Source organism: Varanus komodoensis, unplaced genomic scaffold, assembly GCF_004798865.1.
Source record: "Varanus komodoensis strain SLA01 unplaced genomic scaffold, ASM479886v1 scaffold105, whole genome shotgun sequence".
In the NCBI taxonomy this organism is placed as follows: Eukaryota; Metazoa; Chordata; class Lepidosauria; order Squamata; family Varanidae; genus Varanus; species Varanus komodoensis.
The window spans coordinates 697677-717172 of record NW_025335297.1 but is presented as its reverse complement, the minus strand read 5'-3'; the positions used below and the strand labels follow the sequence as shown (position 1 = coordinate 717172).

Below are 19496 nucleotides of genomic sequence, written 5' to 3'. Positions count from 1 at the left end.
TTCCATCCTACAGACTCTGCTAGCTTCAGGTCAGATAGATTCCCCTAAGCTAAGTTGCCTGGTGGGCCCCTTCCTGCCCCCCAGCCCAGCTACTTGAAGATGCAGTTCCTCCTCAGCTGTAAAGAGGCACCAGAAAGGAGGGTTCCAGCTTGCACATTTTCATTTGCTTATTCATATGTTTAGACATGCATTTAGAAATAACAGCTGCACTTTAACCAGAGATAACAATCCGTGTCTCCACAGTGGGGAAGAGGAGTGTGATCTGTGGGCCTGCACAGGCAACATTTCTTCTGATTCTTAATCTTTAAATCAGGTTTGGACAAAATACCTTCAGCCAGAAGACTACCCTCTGCGGAGGAGGACAGAAAGCCCGGTCTACTGCCTCCAAGGAAGCCTGCTATGCTTTCTGTCCTGCTCACCCTCGCCTTGCTATACGTAGCTCTGGCAGCAAACTCAGTGCACGTCCTCAAAAGGTGTCCCCCTCTACCATGGCCCGGCAATGACTGACCCAGGTCAGGCTTTGAGGGCATCTCATCACACCAGAGGGGAAGTAGGGCTGTGACTCACGCTCAGGAGGCCCAGAAAATAAGCCTCTTTGTTTGCCGCTGTTCTCCTGCGAGGCTGCATCTGTCACGTTCCGGCCATCGGGGCCGCTGTGAAATCGGCTACTCCTTCCAGCTGGCATTTCACCCTGAGCTGCCGCTCACCCAGCTCCACCGCTCCCCATTCAAACAGAAGACACAGTCTTGGTGGGTAAGCCCAGCCTGACCCCCGAGGCCAGACATGGCTCCGGCTGACCTCTGCAGCTGGCAGTTCCAGGAAGACAATTAACAATAGGTGCAGTCATGGCTGGCCGAGGATGGAAAAGGCGGAATTACGAGTGAAAGCAGTTGGAAAAACGATGTGTAGAGGCTTCATCGAGGCCTGCTTGGATGCTCTCACCCCTAATTGGCACTGACTTGGTGACCGCAGAAAGTGGGGTGGAGGCCAGCCTGCAGAGTGGGGGGAAGGAACAATGGAAGCTGCGGGAAGACAGGCCTCTCCACCCAGCTCATTTGATGTGCATCATTTGCACATCTCATTTTAAGGGCCTTTTTTGTGGAATGTTTAGGCCACAGCTGGGTATTTCCGCCACTCAGCTGCCAGTTTCTATATGATTATTGGGCTACACTAAGATAAGCAAAATCCCCCCAACTTGGAATGTTTTTGAACTTCTGCACACGCCCAGTGCACAGGGGTGAGGAGAGTAAAGACCCACACGCAGCCAGAGTTGGTAATCTCGGGGTTTATTACAAGCCAAGGGTGTCGCTAGCACAGAGGACAGAGCACCTCCTACCCCACGGTAAGAGACAAGGCACTGCACTGAGGGTGGGCTACACAGCAAGCAAGAGCTGTAGACACAAGCAGGTGACGTCACCGTCGTCATTAAAGGGGTGGCATCCAGGCCCTGACAGAGTGACAGCAATCCAATCATTGAGAAAGTGAGCTGCATCTGTCACAGCTTGGGCCACCCGTGGAGAGCACATCAGAGCAGAATCCATGCACCCACAGCTCATGGAGCGCCTGCAACAGTCCAGAATATTAGGAAAAGCCACCTAGCAGAAAGGAGAGGCTCTGGACACTTTCCTTTCTGGTGTTTACCCATTCTGATGGAGGTAAGGGGAAGCAGGATACACACAACTGATTGTCACTGCTTGGACAGCCACCTCCTAGAGGGCCAACCTTCTTGTGTCAAGGCCACCTACGTGAGAAGATACATCTACATGTGGCACAGAGTTCTGGTTTTGGACTTCAGGGCAAGGATCCTGTACTGGAATGTTCTCCCACATAAAAGCTCCTCATATGCAGAAAATTCACAGGTCAAAGCAGGGAGAACGTAATTTCCTACAAGGCTCAGAAGAAGGTAATTTCCTACATGTAACAAATAACCTTCTTCTCACCCCAGTCCTCACATCTGACTGGGGATGGGCCAGGAAAACCTGCACTATGTGATCCTCTTTATTATTAAACTCTTAAAAGCTTATGCATGTATCCATCCTCTTTCTTTGAGCCATGGAACAGGTGGTGATGCATGATTGTTCCAGAAGCTAAAATGGATATAAGGCACATCAAGATGTTAGACAGGATAGATATGCATTCACTCTGTTGGCCCACAAGAAGTTCCATCCCACAGTGGTCAACCAGCTCTGCCCAACAGAACACAGAGAGTGTTAAATGTGCCTTTGGCACAAGTCTACTTTTGTGGTTTAGTGAAGGAAAGCTGCAAACACATGCTCCCAAAAGCTGTGAGAGTGAGATCTTGGTGTGTGTGTGGGGGTGTGACTAGCAACAAAAGGTGAAGGAAAAAATAATTTGAGCTCTACCAAGTGGGGAAATCAAGGTGTGTGACACCCAGAACTATGGCACAAAGGTAGGTAGGAAGTATGTACATAGAAAAATACAGGTAGATTTGGCTATATATAGCTAGGCAGGGCTATGTTTGTGCCCACCACTGGTTTTTATAAGCATTGGTCAGTACCGGAAAACTGATCCCCTTAAAGTATCTTCACATATAGGCCACAACTCCTTAGACCACCATTTGACATGCCCTACATAAGCAAAAGACTTTAAAAAGTCCTGGTAGCAAAGCATCCAGCAACAACCAGCTCCAAAAGAACTGGCGTCAGATTTCAGCTCCATGCAAGTTATTTTCCAGTTGCCTTCCTGGCAATTCCAGAAGCAGATCCGTTCTTCATTCCTTGGAGAGGCACCACTTTTAAGAGGAGGTATGTGATGGCCAGGAGGGTCCAGGCAACGAAGCAAGAACCGGAGTCAATCAAGTGCACAGTGGTCATGAATCAGGAAGGGTTTAAATGGACGGGAGCAACAGGACCACGCTTCACAAATAGCAATGGATGCCAGGATACTCCACGGTACGCACTGAGGTGTCACCAGGATACAACAGCTGTACAACAGCATAACAGACCTCAGCAGTTTTAAATATCGTTAGCCAACATGCAACCCATTCAGCCCCATAAAGATTTGGCAATTCTGAAGGGGGTACTGGATGGGGAAAGACTCTACAAATGCACACAGATGAGGACGGTGGGAGTTCATGCTCAGGAAGGCTTTCTCTCTCTCACCCCAAATCTTCAGTATTTAGTTCATTCGTCCTGGCTTCTTCTGGTTCAGCTGTTGAAAAAACAGAATCAGGAAACAAAATGAAACACGAAGATGAAAACTATTAGTCCTAAGAATGCAAATGGAACAACCACAACAATGTATAGAAGTATTCCTAGAATTCCACTTTCTCCTTGGATGATCAAGGAACTGTGATCTGAAACCAAATTATCTTTCTTTTTCCCACCCCTCTTTTTTTGGATAGCGGCAAGATATGTTTTTGTACTTTTTGGCAAACCTTAAGGTTTTCCAGACATGTTTATACTTCCCTCTTTCCTGCATACTACAGCTGCACTGGGCTCTCTGTGAAAGCTGCCTGAAAGATGAATCTGGTACAGATTGTGGCAGCCTGCCTGATTTTTGGATGTTCAGTGGAGGAAGCAGGCAGCACAGATTCTGCAGGACCCCCACTAGATGCCTGGATGCGCTACTGTGGAGCTCTTTACAATCTGGGACAAGGACGCTCCAAGGAGCATCTTTCTCCTTGGAGGACATGCATCTCCACACACTCAGATGGGATGCAGAGAAACTGCTGGTGGTCCTTCCATCTATTAGAGTCTGTCAGCTGCTGCAAAGGGTGCTTCTTCCTGTCGCTTCTGCCCCTGATCCCCAGAACACACCAGCTCTGGTACCTGAGAGATGCTAACGCCTGTGAGTTTCTCAACGGTGTCAGGCAGTTTATTCATGATGTCCAGGACTTCCCCGGTTATCTTGGTGGCTCCTATGTCCCCAGTCCCACTCGACACCATTGTGATCTTATTCACTGAAGTCAAAGGTTTGGTGATTTCTTCAGCTATCTAGAGGGTGGAGGAGAGAATAAAAAAGGATTGGCGCACACATAAGTCACATTCTACAGAGAATCTGGTATGTCCTAGTGAATTTGGCAACTTGGCTAGACTTGAGAACATCCAAATAAAACCCACAGTAAGCAACAAGGACAACCGACTGGAAAGCTGCAACATCTAGTTAATGAAGCAATTGCATTAGCTGATTAAAAAACATTCTGCTTGACTAAAAAGAAAGCCCCCCGTTGATTGGTCAGTGGATTATTCTCTGCGATACTAGATGACAAATGCCATCTTAAAACAGGGATTCCCTACCATGCAAGAATATTGAGAATATTTTTTTTTGCTTAGAGGCTTTCAAGGCGCCAGGTAACACATGCAAGCATCAAGAACATAGCCCTTTTCCTTGAGAACCAATGCTGTCATTTTTCTGATATGCAATGCTATTCTTAATGTTACTATTGATGCGTTTCTCATACCCATTTGCATAGAATCAACTGTTGCCCCACTCAACCCCAGAAAACCTGATGGGACTAACTTCATAGGCTTGCTCTGTACGGTTGTTGACTTTGGTCAGGTGATCACCCTGCCGGCCCCCGAACAGCTAGTCCTTATGGTTCATAACAACATTTTGGAAACACTACCTGTGGGTGGTGACGTTTTAAAATGTGCGTGCGCACATGTTGGTAAAAGCTCCATTAAGGTGGGTTCCTGTGCCTTTGACCACAGGCTCATTTTTAGATAATTAACGACCCACAATGACCTGCTCACTCAATAGTTCCTTTCTACTACTACGCTACTATGCTGTTTCCCCATTTTAAGAAAGTTCTTAAAGCACCTGAGCTATTGTAACTGAAGTCTAAATAAAGGACATATACTCAGAAAATGGATGCCTCCAAAAAGTGCTGATGTCTGTAGCTTATTCTGCAAGAAAAGTTCATCATGACACAGAATCTGCAAAACCTTGGCAAGGAAATGACCCTCAGGAATGGGACCGTGTATTCTTCCAAGTGCAAGGTCTGCTTCTATGTGACTCTGCAAGCACCGCATTCCCCAACCTGGTGCCCTCCAGATGTGCTGACCACGACTCCCACCATTCCCAACCAACATGGGGGATGATGGAAGATGTGTTCCAAGACAGCAGAGAGGGTACCAGAGAGGGTCCAGGTGGGTCCCTGTACCCTGCCTGATCTCTATGTTTTCGCTATCTGCTTTACTGCATCTATCACATATACAGCCTGCCTTCTTCCCCTCTTGCAAGGAATCCAAGGCAGCTTACACGATCCACCTCCTCTCCATTTTATCCATCTAGGTTAGTCTAGGTTAGACTGAGCATCAGTGAATGGCCCAGAGCTGCCCAGTAAGCATCATGGATGAGTGGGGAATAGAACCCAGATCTCTTGGGTCCCAGACCAACACTCCAACTACTCCTGACCCTTACTACTGGTTTCTCTTCTGAACAGCACAGGATCATAGAATAGTAGAGTTGGAAGGGGCTAGAGGGCCATCGGTCCAATTCCTCCATAGTTGCTTATGGTATAGTCTCCACTTCTTTATTGCAAGTTAAGGAAAAAGGTCATACTCACCTCTGGAAGCTTCTCCAGAAGCATGTCAACCATGGCCACCTCTTGGTACTGCTTAAAGGCCTCAGCCTTCTTGGTCATCTGCTGGGCATCAGCCCGAGCTTTGGCCTCAATGGCATAGGCCTGAGCCTCGCCCTTCACCTACAGAGCAAAGGAAAAGGCGCACCAGTGTAATCTGGCTCCCCTTCCCCTCCCTTCTCTCTCCCCTTCTCAGTCCGCCTCGCAAAAGGGACACACTCACCCTGACCGCCTCAGCCTCTGCTTCGGCCTGCATGATGAGCTGTGACCTGTTGGAGGAGGAAGGAGAGTGAGCACACCTCCCGCCCAGCACGAAAGAGGGGAGCCAGGGAGCTTGTCCTCATGGCTGTTTGCCTCTTGATCAGGGCGGCCACCTGCCCTGCATTTGAAGGCATCCTCTGTGGCAGGGGCTGCCCTGTGCAACTCCGGGGTGCAGAGGCGAAACTGCACAAGCCACGGCCCATCGACTACTGGCACCCAGCCGGCAAACATGGCATGGCCTTCTGGATCATCCTTCTACACTATGGTGAAGTGTACTGCATCTCTATTTGTACAATAACAATGGTTTTTAAATGTAAATGTGAACGTATACATACAGATTGCCGTGTGCCCTTTTTATAGCAAATCACTCTCCTCTTCTATCCTTTGTTTTGGCCATTCAGGTGTGGCCACTATTGTTTGTTTGTAGTATTCTTTGTTTCATTTCTAAACTGCCCAATAGCCAAAGTTGTCTGGTGGTTTACAGCAGCTCGACATGGAGGATAAATAGGAACGCCAGAGTATGGAACGGGCTTCCACAGGAGGTGGTTGAAGCCCCATCGGTGAGGGTGTTCAAGGCTAGGCTGGACATGCACATGGTGGGCATGTCGTGAGCAGAGCGGCCTGGAGCCGGGGGCCCCTTCTGACTTGCTCTGTTTCTATAAACCAAGAAGGGTGTAGGGGAGCACAAGTATCCTTGGGGCTGGAGGGTGCCCGGTATAGGCACACGCTGACACAGAAAAAAACCAACCCATGTTTATTAGAAATGGTATTCTGAGCCCCACCTCCTGACAGCTGTCATTTGTGAGTGCTTGCCTGGATTAGTTTCAGCAAGTCCCTGAGGATGAAAACAGGTGGGGTGGGGGAGAAGATGGGGAGCTGAGATGGAGTTGAGGACGGACAGGCAAGGTTTCTCCAAGAGGCACACCTGAAGCTGGATTCCCCGCTGACCACATCCTAGGGCCAGGGCAGAGCTCTAGGGAAGGGGTGGAAAGGGAGCATGCGAAGTGAGCTCCCCAGTCCCTTTGGCCCAGGAGCCAGTTTGCACAGAACAGCAGAACACTGGGTGAAACTCGTCCGGGACTGTACTACCTCTGGTTGAAGGCAGGGGAACCACATGCCTGGATGCTCCTCTGGGGCAGAAAAACCATCCTAGGAATCCTCAAGCATAGAAAACTAGGTATTTAAACCTAAGACTTTGAGTTTAGATATCTCTAGGTAACCTAATTTCTTTGAGCAGGTAGGGGTGTGTGTATATGAGGAGATGAAGGAGGGGGGAAATTAAAGAATTCAATTATGCAGACCCTGCCCACATGAACCCTCAAGTGCCACAGCCTAAAAGCTGCTTTACTACATGATCTGCTCTTTGTTCAGCCCTGCCTTGGCCAGATGAGTAGAGACATTACAGAGGATGATGAGATAATACATTCAGACTGCTTATGGGATAATAACTCACCCCCCCCTTCAATCTAAGATGGCACAGCTCATTATCAGATACATCCCTGGGGGCTTGCGGGTTCCCTGTTTTAGCCATGGGCTACAGGGGACCAAGGAACAACTAGCATCTTTGTAGAGGAGAGGATGAGGAAGGGTGCTCATCACATGGCCCTCCAGATGTTTTGGCCTACAGCTCCCACTGCAGCCAAGAATGAAGGATGAGGGCAGCTGTAGGTCAAAACATCTGGAGAGCCACAAATTGATCTCCAATGGGCAAGAAAAATGTGGTGAGACATCTGCCCATACCGTTCAGCCTCAGCCAGTTTCTCGAGCCGGTAGCGCTCTGCCTCAGCAGGCTTCTTGACCTTGGCTTCCAGCTCACGCTCCTTACGGGTCATCTCCTGCTCCTGGATCTGAATCTGCTGGGTTCGCTCCACCACCAGCACCTGCATCTTCTGCTCCTCGATCTTCTGCTTTGTCTTGGCCACCTGCAGCATGTGACGGGGGAGGGAGACAGTGGCTCAGGCTCCCCTTAGGGAAACAGCACCGTGGGACAAGAGAAGGACACCTATCTTCTGAGAAGGCCAACGCATCCCAGGAATCTGAAGCGGGCAGTGGGCAGGGGTTCAGGCATAATCTTAAACCCCATTTTGGCATTATGAGAAGGAGCCAACCTTCCTCCAGGCTTGCATGAGCTGTGAGGAGGGATTTGGAAGGTTTTGCTTCCATTTTTTAAATTAATCACAGCTTGTCATGACATCCAAATCAGACAAACTGTTACATACATGCACTTTATATGGCAAGTGACCAAACATAAGCAAAGCATGTATAATTTCCTGTGCTGAATTGCTTTCTGTGTGGGCATTTTGTGACAGCTTTAATCCAGCCTTTAGATCTAGGCAAGATTTAAAGAACTCCCTACAGATGTTCAACTGTGGGAGGACCCCCAGAGAAGGAAGATTCCAGAACTAGGGGAAAATCAGCAAGAACACCTTTCCATCTGCTCTTGGGAGTGATAAACATCCTACTTCTTCAAAGTGCTCGGTACACTAAGAGAGGACTGAGACAACTTTCTGAGGAGCAGCAAGATCCTGAGGATTTCTCTCTGTGAGTCTATTGACAGAGCAGGGAAGCAGAGACTGGGGTGTGGCGTCCCCTCCACCCCATCCCTACAAGTCTCACTCACTCTGAAGCACTTCCCTTTCCCAAAGGCAGAGCTCTGACCTTGGGAAGAAAGGCATGGGGCAGCTGGTGAGCCGGGAAGGATGAGGCCATGGATCCACTCTATCCAGTGGCCTCTCTGCTCCCATCTCTGCAGCAAATGCAATTTAAAGGCGCTCAAGGTCCTGTCTAACATGGGATGCACCAGAGGAGGACTGAGCGCATGGACACCAGAGCAATTCGGCCTAGGGGCCGGGCTCAGCACCGACAGGATTGCACAGTAACACATACAATAAAGCTGCAATCAACCATAAAATGAGACAGCAGCTAAAGGCACCTAGTAGGCGGAGACGTTTGTCAAATTTAAAATGCCTGTGAAAATAAGGCATTTTAAATTTGAAATCTAATGCCTGTGAAGTTTAAAATGCCTGTGAAAATAAATGTCTTAATCTGGTGCTCAAAAGATTGTTATTGCTTCTTCAAAGAGGCAATTCATAACTTCGGGAGTTGGCAGCACTATTGTGAAAGTCTTCACCTCTGTAGTTACAAAGAGAACTTCCAGCATAGAAAGTATCTGAAGAAGAGCTTCAGCAAGAGATCTCAAAGCATAGACTGGCTGTTGTAAACTTACGTGGATCTCTCTCCCCACCATTACGCACAACTGTCCATTACTAAAGTTGCTTCACCTGGAGTTGGTAGGCCAGGTCGGACTCGGCTTTCCTTGTGTTCACCTCAATGTCGTAAGTGGCCTTCTTCAGCTCGTAGTCCCGCTGCGCTTTAGCCATTTCGATTTCACTCAGATACTGAGCAGACAGTTTCTCCTGCTTGGCCTTTGCTTCCTGCAGGTGGAGAGGACAAGACGGCTCAGCCATAGTGCACACCAGAAGAGGTCCTGGCCTCCGGGAGCAGTTTTTAAAAAGGGACCTTGGAAAGCAGCAGTGGGAGAGCCCAAGACCTCTCTCTGCCTGGAGCAGAGCTGCCTAAACCAAGATGCAGAGTGCAAAAGGCCAGGCCAGGGATGCTGGTGCCTGAGGCAGAAGATCTCCCAAGGGCCTCTCCTCTTTCCTGGCAGTAAAAACGCAACAACAACAACAAATTGCATATAGCAAATAATCTGCTGTTCCTTCATGACTTCCTAAAGGAAGTCCCCTTACTCTGCCTAATGGTAGAGCCGGCCCTGCAAGAGAATCCAAGGGATCCAAGAGTCTAACATAAAATAAGGCTTTCTAGAGCGATTGCTCTAATGGTGAATTCTTAGCTATAAACTCATTTTAACACTGGCTTTTTGGCCCCTTGAAGAGCCCTGAAAACAGTTCACATAGAAACACAGTAAAATTCAGTTGCAATACAACAGAACTGCCTCTCTATTGACTTTGTTGCATCTCTATTATTTTTCATAATATGGGATGTGGCTATTATGATAAAAATTATCTATTAAATTAGATCAGAGCTAAGCTTGTTTTCTCCAAGGAGCCCAAGGTAGCTTACACAATCCTGCTCTCTAACCTCACAAGAACCCTGTGAGAGGGGTTAGGCAGAGAGTTCACGACTGGCCCAAAGTCACCCAGTGAGCTCCATGGTCAAGGGGGGGTCTAGAATCAAGATCTTCCCAGCCCTAGCCCAGTTCTCTTGCCACTGCCCTATGCAGTAAGAGCAAGGGAGAATCCACTTGTGGGATCAGAGCTGCACTGGAGGAGGACCTGTACACAAAAATACAGCTTCTCCAAGCCAGCTGAGAAGGGAAATGAGGGGTGGCATTCGCCCACTCCATCACATGGAGCCAATCTTAGAGATACAAACCCACAGTCTGGTGGGCATCTTGCAAGTCAGTAAAGAAAACCCTAAAGGAAAGAGCAAAGAGCAATATCAGCCTTCCCAACTTGGCTTCCTCCAGATGTTGGAATCACAGCCTCCATCATGCCCAGTCAGGGCTTTAGTCCAAATACATCTGGAAGGCTGCCAAAGGTTAGTAGAAGTGGGCCATTTAGTCTTCAGCCATGTCCCAAACCTTTGGATGATGCTAGATCTCACCTTGATGCCAGCGTCCCTCTTGGCTTCAGCTTCTCCAATCCTGGCATCCTTTTGCACCTGAGCAGTTCGGGCTTTCCCCAGGGAGTGAAGATAATCCTACAGTTGCCAAGAGAGGGAAATTATAGTCAGAGGTGCTTACAGAAGCACTTGTGAAAAAGACAAGGCCAAATTCAATACCTAGAAAAGCCACGTTTTGCAAATGGAGTCCGGTAAGCCAGCTGAGACCTTCCCTCCCCTGTTCTGGCCTTGTTACTGGATTGCTGGACCTGGACAGCTCCAAGTTGGAGGGGCTCCTATACAAAGTGCCCTACTGTGCCCTCCCCCTCAGTCTTATCTGGCTGCAGTGGGGGGTGGGGAGAGAGAGAGCAGGACACCAAGGATGTCTGGGAGTTGCCATTTTAAATTTTCCACAACACCCCAAAATGTTTAATGCAGTGTCACTCTGAGGCCTTGCAGGAGATCAAAATGGAGACACACAAACCCAGCTGCCCTGTGTGGAGGGTCTGAGAACCAGGCCAGGGTTAGGGCCAGAACTAGGCCAGAATGAGGGCCCTGACAGCTGCCCTAAAGTGCCCAGTGTTAACACTGGGACTGTTCCCAGATAATGCCCAACTTGGATTAGATAAATGCACTCTGTAAAGCAAATTGCTTTTGGCCCTGAGGACCACACCAGGAGCCTGCACACACGGATGTTCACATGCAACTTACACACACCATGGTCTCTCTTTGGCTGTCTCTCTTCCCCACCCTGCCCTGCCCCTCTCTTTCGCTCACACCCTCCTCTCACTCTTCCTAAGAGTTCAGACTCTTCAGAGGCCTGGCAGCTGTGCTGGTCAGATAAAAAACAACAGGCCAGAAATCGCAATCCTCCAGGTAGTTATCCAAGAATCTTGGCTTCTAGCCATTTCCCCTCCACTAATCTACTTGCCTGCTGAAGGAATTTGTGTAGTTTCTGAAGCCGTTATAGTCATGCAAACCTTTAAGGTGCCTTACAATATAACTTCATTTGCCTGACACATTTTGACTACCCTCTTTTTTGCAGCGGCTGCTAGAAGGAGGCAACAGGTTTTGAAATAGAGAACGTAGGAAAAGCAGAGTGTTGCTTGGTGTTACCAGTGACCCTATCCAAGGGTTTCCTGGGCTAAGCAGACTATCTTGTAGTGCAAGTGTTCACTCTTCTCTTGTTTCCACTGGCACCTTCCCTTGTTATCTAACAGCCATAAGAAAAGTTCCCTATTCCCCAAATCAACAGCAACAAACGGTGTCAAAATAAAGGAAAAGTGCCTTGGAGCACATGCTCTGCTCAAGATCTTGCATTCAGCACCAGAGGTGGGCCCACCGTCCTCTCAATACAAAATTCTCCTTAATTCCCCTTCAGGTGTTCAGGGGAAATTAAGGGAAATTCCCCCTACCATTTCAGCAGCTTCATTTGGGATGTGGGATGCTTTTTGTTGTTGCCACTGTTAAACAACATGGGAGGCAGAAATCCCTGTGGATCTACTACAATACACCCAAGCAATCTACCAGTAGATCTTAATCTATTTCCATCCCACTCCTGGTAAAGACAATAGTAAGCAAGAAGGTCTTGACTTGGTACATGGAAGTTTCCAGTTTAAATCAACCCTTTACTCAGAACCACAAGGGTTGGAGTCTTATTTTATTTTTAGTGGAAAGGGCATTTATTTATTTATATTTATATTTCTTTAAAACACTTCTATACAATACCTATAGCTGATTGGCTCACTGGATGGTTTACAAACATTTAAAATATAACAAAACCCAATGTCACAGTAAGATAAAACCAAGAACATTTTCTCAATCATGATCAATAAAAACAAAGTACACAACCAATAAAAGAACAGAATATGAAACCAATGACAATAATAAATAAATAGTAATTAAATAATTAATCCACAGTGCCCCAATAAAATAAAATATAAAATTTCAACAATTAAAATACTGAGAAAATAAAGTTTTAGCCTGGCACCAAAAGGTGTAGAGCTTAGGCACCAGGCACACCTTTCTGGAAAGCAGGTTCCACAAACAGGGCACCACAGCCGAAAAGGCCCTTCTCCTAGTAGCCACCTTCCTTATCCTTTATCCATTCTTTACAGGTGGGCTCCTGGAGAAGGACATTGGACAATGACCTTAGGTCCAGGCAGGTGTGTATGAGAGGAGATGTTTAATCAGATAGCCAAGCCCTAAAACATTCAGGGCATTTAAGGACCTTAAAGTGGGCCTGTACACTGGTACCTTGGCTCACGAACTTAATCTGTTCCAGGACTCTGGTCATGACCCAAAATGGTTGTGAGCCAAGTTAAATTTCCCCATAAGGGTCAATGTAAATAAGGTTCATCCGTTCTGTAACTTTTTTTTTCATCAGAAAAATGGGAAGCAACGTGACAAAGAACAACAGAGGACGTGGCCATCTCCCCGCCCCCTCCAGCACAACCACGATCGTGCCCATCATCCTTGCACACGCCCGTCATCCCGGTGCACTGGGGCGGGGGAGAGACAGGTGCAAGTGGGGTGCGCTGGGGAGGAAAGATGGGCACACTGCAGGGGGGGAGACAGGCATGATTGTGCTGAGGTGGGGAGATGGCCATGGGACGGGCACGCTCATGCAGGAAAGACGGGCACGATCTTGGCCACCTCCCCTGCCCGCCCCCAGCATGACTGCGGCCGTCTCCCCACTCGGGGGTGGGGGGAGCCGCAATCATGGTCACCACCCAATGCAGAGTTTGCGACCCGAGTTAAAATTTTTATAAAATTTTTGTTCGTGACCCGATCTGGTTGTGAACCGAAGCGTTCGTGAGCCGAGGTACCACTGTGTTTCAATTGGCAGCCAGTGCAGATAACATAAGACAGGAGTGAGAGGTTCATGCCTTGCAGTTCTTGTTAGAAGGCAAGCTGCCCTACTTTGAACCGACTGCACTTTCTGGACCATTTTTAAGGGCAACCCAACATAAAGTGCGTGACAGCAGCCCAAAGGAGAGGCTACCAGGGTGTGGATCACTGTTGCCAGGTTCTGCCTGTCCAGGTTCTGCACGAAGGCGATAACGCAGCCTCAGATGCTAAAAGGCACTCCTGGCCCCAGAGCTCATCTGGTATTCAAAGGACAGCTCTGGGTCCAGGTGCACCCTAAGCTCTCAACTCTGTCCTTCGGGGGGGTGCAACCCCACTGAGGACAGGCCGGATGTCATCCATCTGGACACAGGACCCACCTACCAGCAGCACCTCCGTCTGGTCTAGATTAAGCCTCAATTGATTACCCTCATCCAGTCCCTCACCTCACTCAGACACGTTCAGCAGAGTCACAGCCACACCTGGACTGGATGAAAAGGAGAGGTAGAGCCGAGTGCCATCACTTCAGCTCAGACCTCCAGATGACTTCTCCCAGCGGTTTCATGTAGTTGATGAACAGCATGGGGGATAATATGGAGCCCTGCGGTACTACATGACGTAATACTCGTGGTGCAGAGCCACATTCCCCACCACCGGCTTTTGGAATCGGCCAGTCGGGTAGGAGCGGAACCGCTGCAAAGCAGTGTCTCCAACCTGGCCAACCTATCCAAAAGGATACCATGGTGGATGGTATCAAAAGCCACTGAAAGGTCCAGAAGAACCACCAGGGTCACACTCCTGTCTCCCAGCACAGGTCATCCCACAGGGCAACCAAGGCTGTTTCTGTACCAAGCACAGGCCTGAAGCCAGACTGCACCAAACACTGTTTCCTCCCAGAGTGCCTGGCACACCACCACCAGCTCAAGCTCCTTGTCCAAGACGGGGATGTTGGCCACGGGCCACTAGTTGTCAAAATCTTCTGGATCTATGGTTGCCTTCTTCAGGAGGGGCCTGATCACATCCTCCTTTAAAGGATCCAGGACCAGATCTATGCATAACTCGGCAGCAGAACACATGTCTTTGCATCCTCCAGGGAAAGGATCTTCCTGAAATTCTGGAAAGCCTAGAGTGGGGTCTGACTCGATCCACAGCCATCTCCAGTGTCCCTACCTGGTCATCGTGGATGTCTTTGAGGGTGTAGCTGACCACACTGATCCCCATATTGACCAGGTCAGAGGAGGCAACTTTGAAAACTTGCTCTGAGAACTTTTGCCGGTCCTTGTATATTTCCTGTTGAGCAAACAGGGACAGCAGAGTGTGTCAGAGAGAAAAAAGGGGGAGATTTCTCCATCTCCAGACTCCAAACCAGGCAAGAAGAGCTACTAGTGTTATCATCTCCTCTCCCCCAGTTCCAACAAAGCCTGTTGACATATGTGTTCCAGGGCCTGGAAATATTCCAAAGAGGCATCTGACTTTGCTGAATGTGTCCAGGCCTACGAACTCTTAAAGCAGTCCTTCCCTAACCTGACACAGTCCAGATGGTTTCCAGACTACTACCCCCATCATTCCCAAACAGCACAGCTAATGGCTATGCTGGATGAGGACGATGGGAGTTGAAAGGCAACCAGTCAGGAAGACACCAGGCTGAGGGAAGGAGCAGTCTCCATCTCCATGGGAGAAGGGGTGCATCCAAGTCTTCATGGAGGTACATCGCATGTTTTCCTTCTGGGCAGCATCATGCATGGATACATAGTGACAAAAACTCCCTTCCCCTCCAGCAAAGGTGCACAGGTAGCCTCACCTCCACAGTCATGTGGGCCATGATGGCTCTCTGATGCCCCTCCAGCGTCTCCAGGGCAATTTGGGCAATCTCAGCCTCCGACTTGCCCAGGAACATTTGGCAAGCCGCTGCCAGCATCTCCTTGTTCTGGCCCTGGATCTTCACCTGTATCGGGGCAGGAGAGAGGAAAGCAGAGAAAGAGAAAGGGTGCCTGGGACCCAGCCATCTCCTGCCTCCCTCTTCAAGGAGTGCCTTTGACTGGGATGTTTCCACAGCCACCACTTGGCTGTAAGTCAGGACAAATCGAGTGGAGTGAGACGCGACGTTGGACAGGGGCCATGCCAAAGCAGCGCTTGACCGTGGGGGTGGGGCAAAGACCATTCTGCAGCTGGAAGCCATGGGAAGGAACTGAGACTGAGGTGGAGCAGGTACTATTCTGGGGGTGGGCGTGGTCCAAATCTGTGGCTGGTATAATCCAGGGTAATGGAAGCGAAAATGGACCCAGTTTGGACTGTATGACTGGGGCAACAAACAGCTTGGTTTTATACTTATTAGTACATTTATTTGTGGCTTGAACCTTTTCCCTCTTGCAAGGAAGCTGGGTTATTCTACATGATTCTCCTCCTCTTCATTGTCTCTTCACAACAACCTGTGAGGAAGGTTAGGCTGAGAGGCAGTAAGTGGGCCAAAGTCTCTCAGTAAGTTTCATGGCAGAATGAGGACTGGAGCCTCAATCCCCGAGTCCCAGTCCAGCTTTCCAACCGCAACGCCACCCCAGCTTTCTGAGTAGACCTATTCCCAATCATACATCATTTCCCCTAGCAGAGTTCAAGGTGGAGCCGGTAGCTGGTTACCTGGGCAATGCCGGTGACTGAGATGGGGACCCCATGTCGCGTGTAAACCTTCTCACTCTTCACATTCAGGGTCAGAGTATTCAATGAGATCCTAAGGGGAGTGGAAAGGGAAAGGGAAGAGTCAATGCAGGTGGGATAAGCCCTAGCCCACTCCAAAGCATCATGCTCAGCTGCCTCCAACCTGAGCCTTGAAAAGAAATATTACCCTATTTTTACTCTAAGGTCTCCCTGCAACCCTGTTTTAAATTCACACCTACCCTGTGAGGTAGGTTAGCCTGAGACAAGGGAACAGCGGCCGACAGAGAGACCTGGTTTGGATGACATGCCAGCATGCTGTGGGTTAATTAACCCTCAAGGTGCTGCAGTGCACGCCAGCCACCATTATTCAAGCCCTGGCCATGGCTTGCCATTTCATCTCAACCCACATGGTGGCAGTTATTTGAGGGTAGTCTGCTTCAAGGTTATACAAGGGTTGTTTAACCCTCAACCCCCAGTGCCTGGGTTCAGAAGGCATGCTAGGCCCCAGTTGGGGCTTGCATATTCATAAGGGTGGTGATATCATCATCATCATCATCATCATCATCATCATCATCATCATCATCATCACATACATTTCTATACTTACCATAGCCAAAACTCTCTGAGAAGCTCACAACATTTCAGTCACCCATCCAGATTCTGACCAGGCCTAACCCTGCTTAGCTTCCAAGATTAGGCAGGATAACTTGCCCTGCTCCTTTTTGCTCAAATGTAGGTTCCAAAGCAACCAGTGGCAGGTCACGCTGGCCGCACTGCCAGTCTAGGAAGGGCCGCAGTAGGCAAATCCACCAGACCCAGAAGCAGACACCCCTGCTCCCTGGGGCCATGCCGCCACTGCCAGTCAACATGGCCCTGTTATTTCCAGCTTCATGAAGAAAGATGTTCTCCCGTACCTACTTACCTGAGACTAAGTCCCACTGAGCTCAGTGAGTCTTGCTGTGGTGTGAACCGTCCCTCGTTTTGACTGCTTTTGCCCTTCGCTGCAGAGACCAGCCAGTGTGAGCAATGCCTCCATGGCTCAAATGCATAGATACACTTGGGCTATTGGGACTTCTCCCCCACCATTTCCTCTGCATAAGCTGCATCCTTCCCAGAGGCCTTTGGCAGGAGGCCCAGCTAAATTCTTGGCTTCCTGCGTGCCAGATTTAACAGGATACAAAATCTCTTTACAGGGCTGGCTGTGGAACACGTAAGCCGCAGCGTCCATTTGCCTGATAGTGTCAAACCCTGAGAGTCCGACACCGTCTCTGACAGAACGAAATTCCACTCTCGCACGGGGCTTTGGAGGGGCACTGGCTGCAGAGTCAGACTAGGGTTGGAAGAGGCCTGGGTTCAAATCCCTGCTCAACCATGAGGACTGCAGGGTGACGCTGAGATACTAGGACCAACCAAGGATAAATCCAGGGAGTGGCAGGGGACGCACACACACCAGCTTGTTCCTTTGAGGGGACGTGGGGCAAAAAACAAAGTAACAGACCAAAGAGACTCCTCCAAACATGGTGCCAACAAATTCTGGGATTCACTGCCTCAAGGAGATAGTAATAACAGCCAACAATTTAACTATACAACTAACTCGTTCTTTGCTAAACATTTCAAATATCCTGTATCTTTTTACGTAAGGAAAATGCATCAACCTCCTAATTGTGGGGGGCACTTTTTTCTTTTTTTACTCAGATATTTTCTAGCTCTACAATATCCTATCCGGAATGGGCTGGCCAGAGTTGCACACAGTATCCTAATCGTATAACAGAATTAGGGTATTTCAGGTTGTATGTCTGGTCCCTTTCCTAATACTGAATTGAACTGACCTGTTCCACTGCCACCAAATGAACCAAGGCTGCTGGAGCACCATTTTGGCCGTGAGCCTGAAATTCCCTGCCTAGATGGTTATAGTTCAGGCAGATCCCCACCTCCTGCCTCTGCTGCATATCCTGTTAGAATTTTGCAGGGTGGTGCAAGATATAGCAGCCTTGGAAGCAGAAAAGACACCGGAGATTCTAGACACGGGCAGAACATTCACAGTGAATATAAACTGATCTGCTGCTTGCATCTGTCCACCCGCCCTCCTGTTGCAGCACCTTGCTCTTCTCCGTGGTGCTCACAGATAGGATCCTCTCTCCAAATGTGCAATCGGGTGCCGCTTTCGTGCTGCAGACCTACAACCTTGCCTTTGGTATGCATTTGTTCCCTACGAATCCAGATTGGATCACACTCAGAGCAGACCCACTGAAATCAGTGGGGCTTCTGTTAGTTATGACCTTAATGTTAAGTCCCAGGGGTTGGACAGTGTCAGCCTGGGAGGACGGCCTCCAGCTGGTTTGCAACGGTTCGGCAAGGGCTGCTAACTCACAATGTTTTCATCACAGGGAAGGGCCACAGCTTGGTGGCCACGCTCCTGCTTTGCATGTAGAGGTTCATTCCTGGGGATCTCCAGATAAGGCAAGGAAAGAATCCCGCCTAAAATCTTGCAGAGGCTCAGCTGCCGATCAGTGGCAACAACGAGAACCTGCTCTGACTCAGTATAAGAGGGTTTCCTAAGCGCCTCACAAGAGCAAGCAAAGGAGCGCCCCATGGAGGGGCCCATCTCAGCCACTCACTGCTCAGGCTGAGTTTTCACCATAAAGCAGACAAGAAATCAGCTGCTCTTGAGCAGGACTCTGTGCAGCCCTGCTGGGCAGTTTCAGAGGGTGTTGTTAAAATCCTTAATCCATAATTTGTACTTGCATGTGCAGGCTCATGGATCAATTAGGTTGCAGGCTCTGATCCCTGACCCACCATTTTGCATCTGACTCTACCAGCAGAACTTGGACTTCCAGTAAAGTAGTCCCATAAACCTGAGCTCTGTCCAGTGCAAACCTCAGAATGTGTTTATCGATTTTTAATGCATCCCATTCAGAGCTCTGCCAAGCTGTTTCCCCATAAGCAATCACAGCTTTCTCCAACCTGTGCTGGGACTACAATTTCTGTATTCCCCAGCCTGGCCAGTGGCTGTGGTGGCTCAGGAGGATGTGAGTTGCAATCCAACACAACTGGAGGGCAGAGCTTGGGGAAAACTGCCCTAAACCATTGGCTGGATAGGGTTACACTAACCCCTCCGTCCTGCCATTCCCTCCACGGAAGTCACCTATTCTGTCAGCACACCCCACAAATGCTGAAATCATCTTCATAGAAACATAGAAAGAAAGCAAGTCAGAAGGGGGTCTCTTGGGCCATTTAGTCTGACCCCTGGCTCCAGCCAGCTCTGCTCATGTAATCCCCAACATGTGGTTGCCCAATCTTTCCTTAAACACCCTCACTGATGGGGCCTCCACCACCTTCCTTGGAAGCTCATTCCATATCCTAGGGGTCCTATCCATCAGGAAGTACTTCCTGACATCCAACCTGAAGCCTGGTTCCTAGAGCTTTGCCCCATTGGAACGCATCCTGCCCTCCATTGCAGAGAAGAAAAGGTCACAGCTGTCCATGAGACATGTCCTCACATACCTATAAATCTCTAAAGATCCCCTTGGAGTCTCCTCTTCTCCAGGCTGAAAAGACCCAATTCCCT

General features: G+C 49.0%; 1 protein-coding gene across 4 annotated transcripts in view; it reads right to left on the bottom strand.

Moving 5' to 3' along the window:
• Positions 1-1270: 1270 nt before the first annotated feature.
• The window catches only part of FLOT1 (flotillin 1), a 28560-nt gene continuing 10334 nt past the window's right edge, over positions 1271-19496 (bottom strand). The window contains exons 4-13 of one of the 4 annotated variants that reach the window (XM_044419604.1): positions 15911-16001; positions 15078-15221; positions 14447-14566; positions 10433-10528; positions 9088-9240; positions 7547-7728; positions 5769-5814; positions 5531-5668; positions 3792-3956; positions 1271-3174 (exon numbers count right to left, since the gene is read on the bottom strand). In XM_044419604.1, coding sequence (XP_044275539.1) covers positions 3139-3174; positions 3792-3956; positions 5531-5668; positions 5769-5814; positions 7547-7728; positions 9088-9240; positions 10433-10528; positions 14447-14566; positions 15078-15221; positions 15911-16001 — 1171 coding nt within the window. In that variant the 3' untranslated portion in view covers positions 1271-3138. Of the gene's footprint in view, positions 3175-3791; positions 3957-5530; positions 5669-5768; positions 5815-7546; positions 7729-9087; positions 9241-10432; positions 10529-14446; positions 14567-15077; positions 15706-15910; positions 16002-19496 lie in introns of those variants that run through there. The other 3 variants (XM_044419605.1, XM_044419602.1, XM_044419603.1) reach the window with 3 other exon arrangements.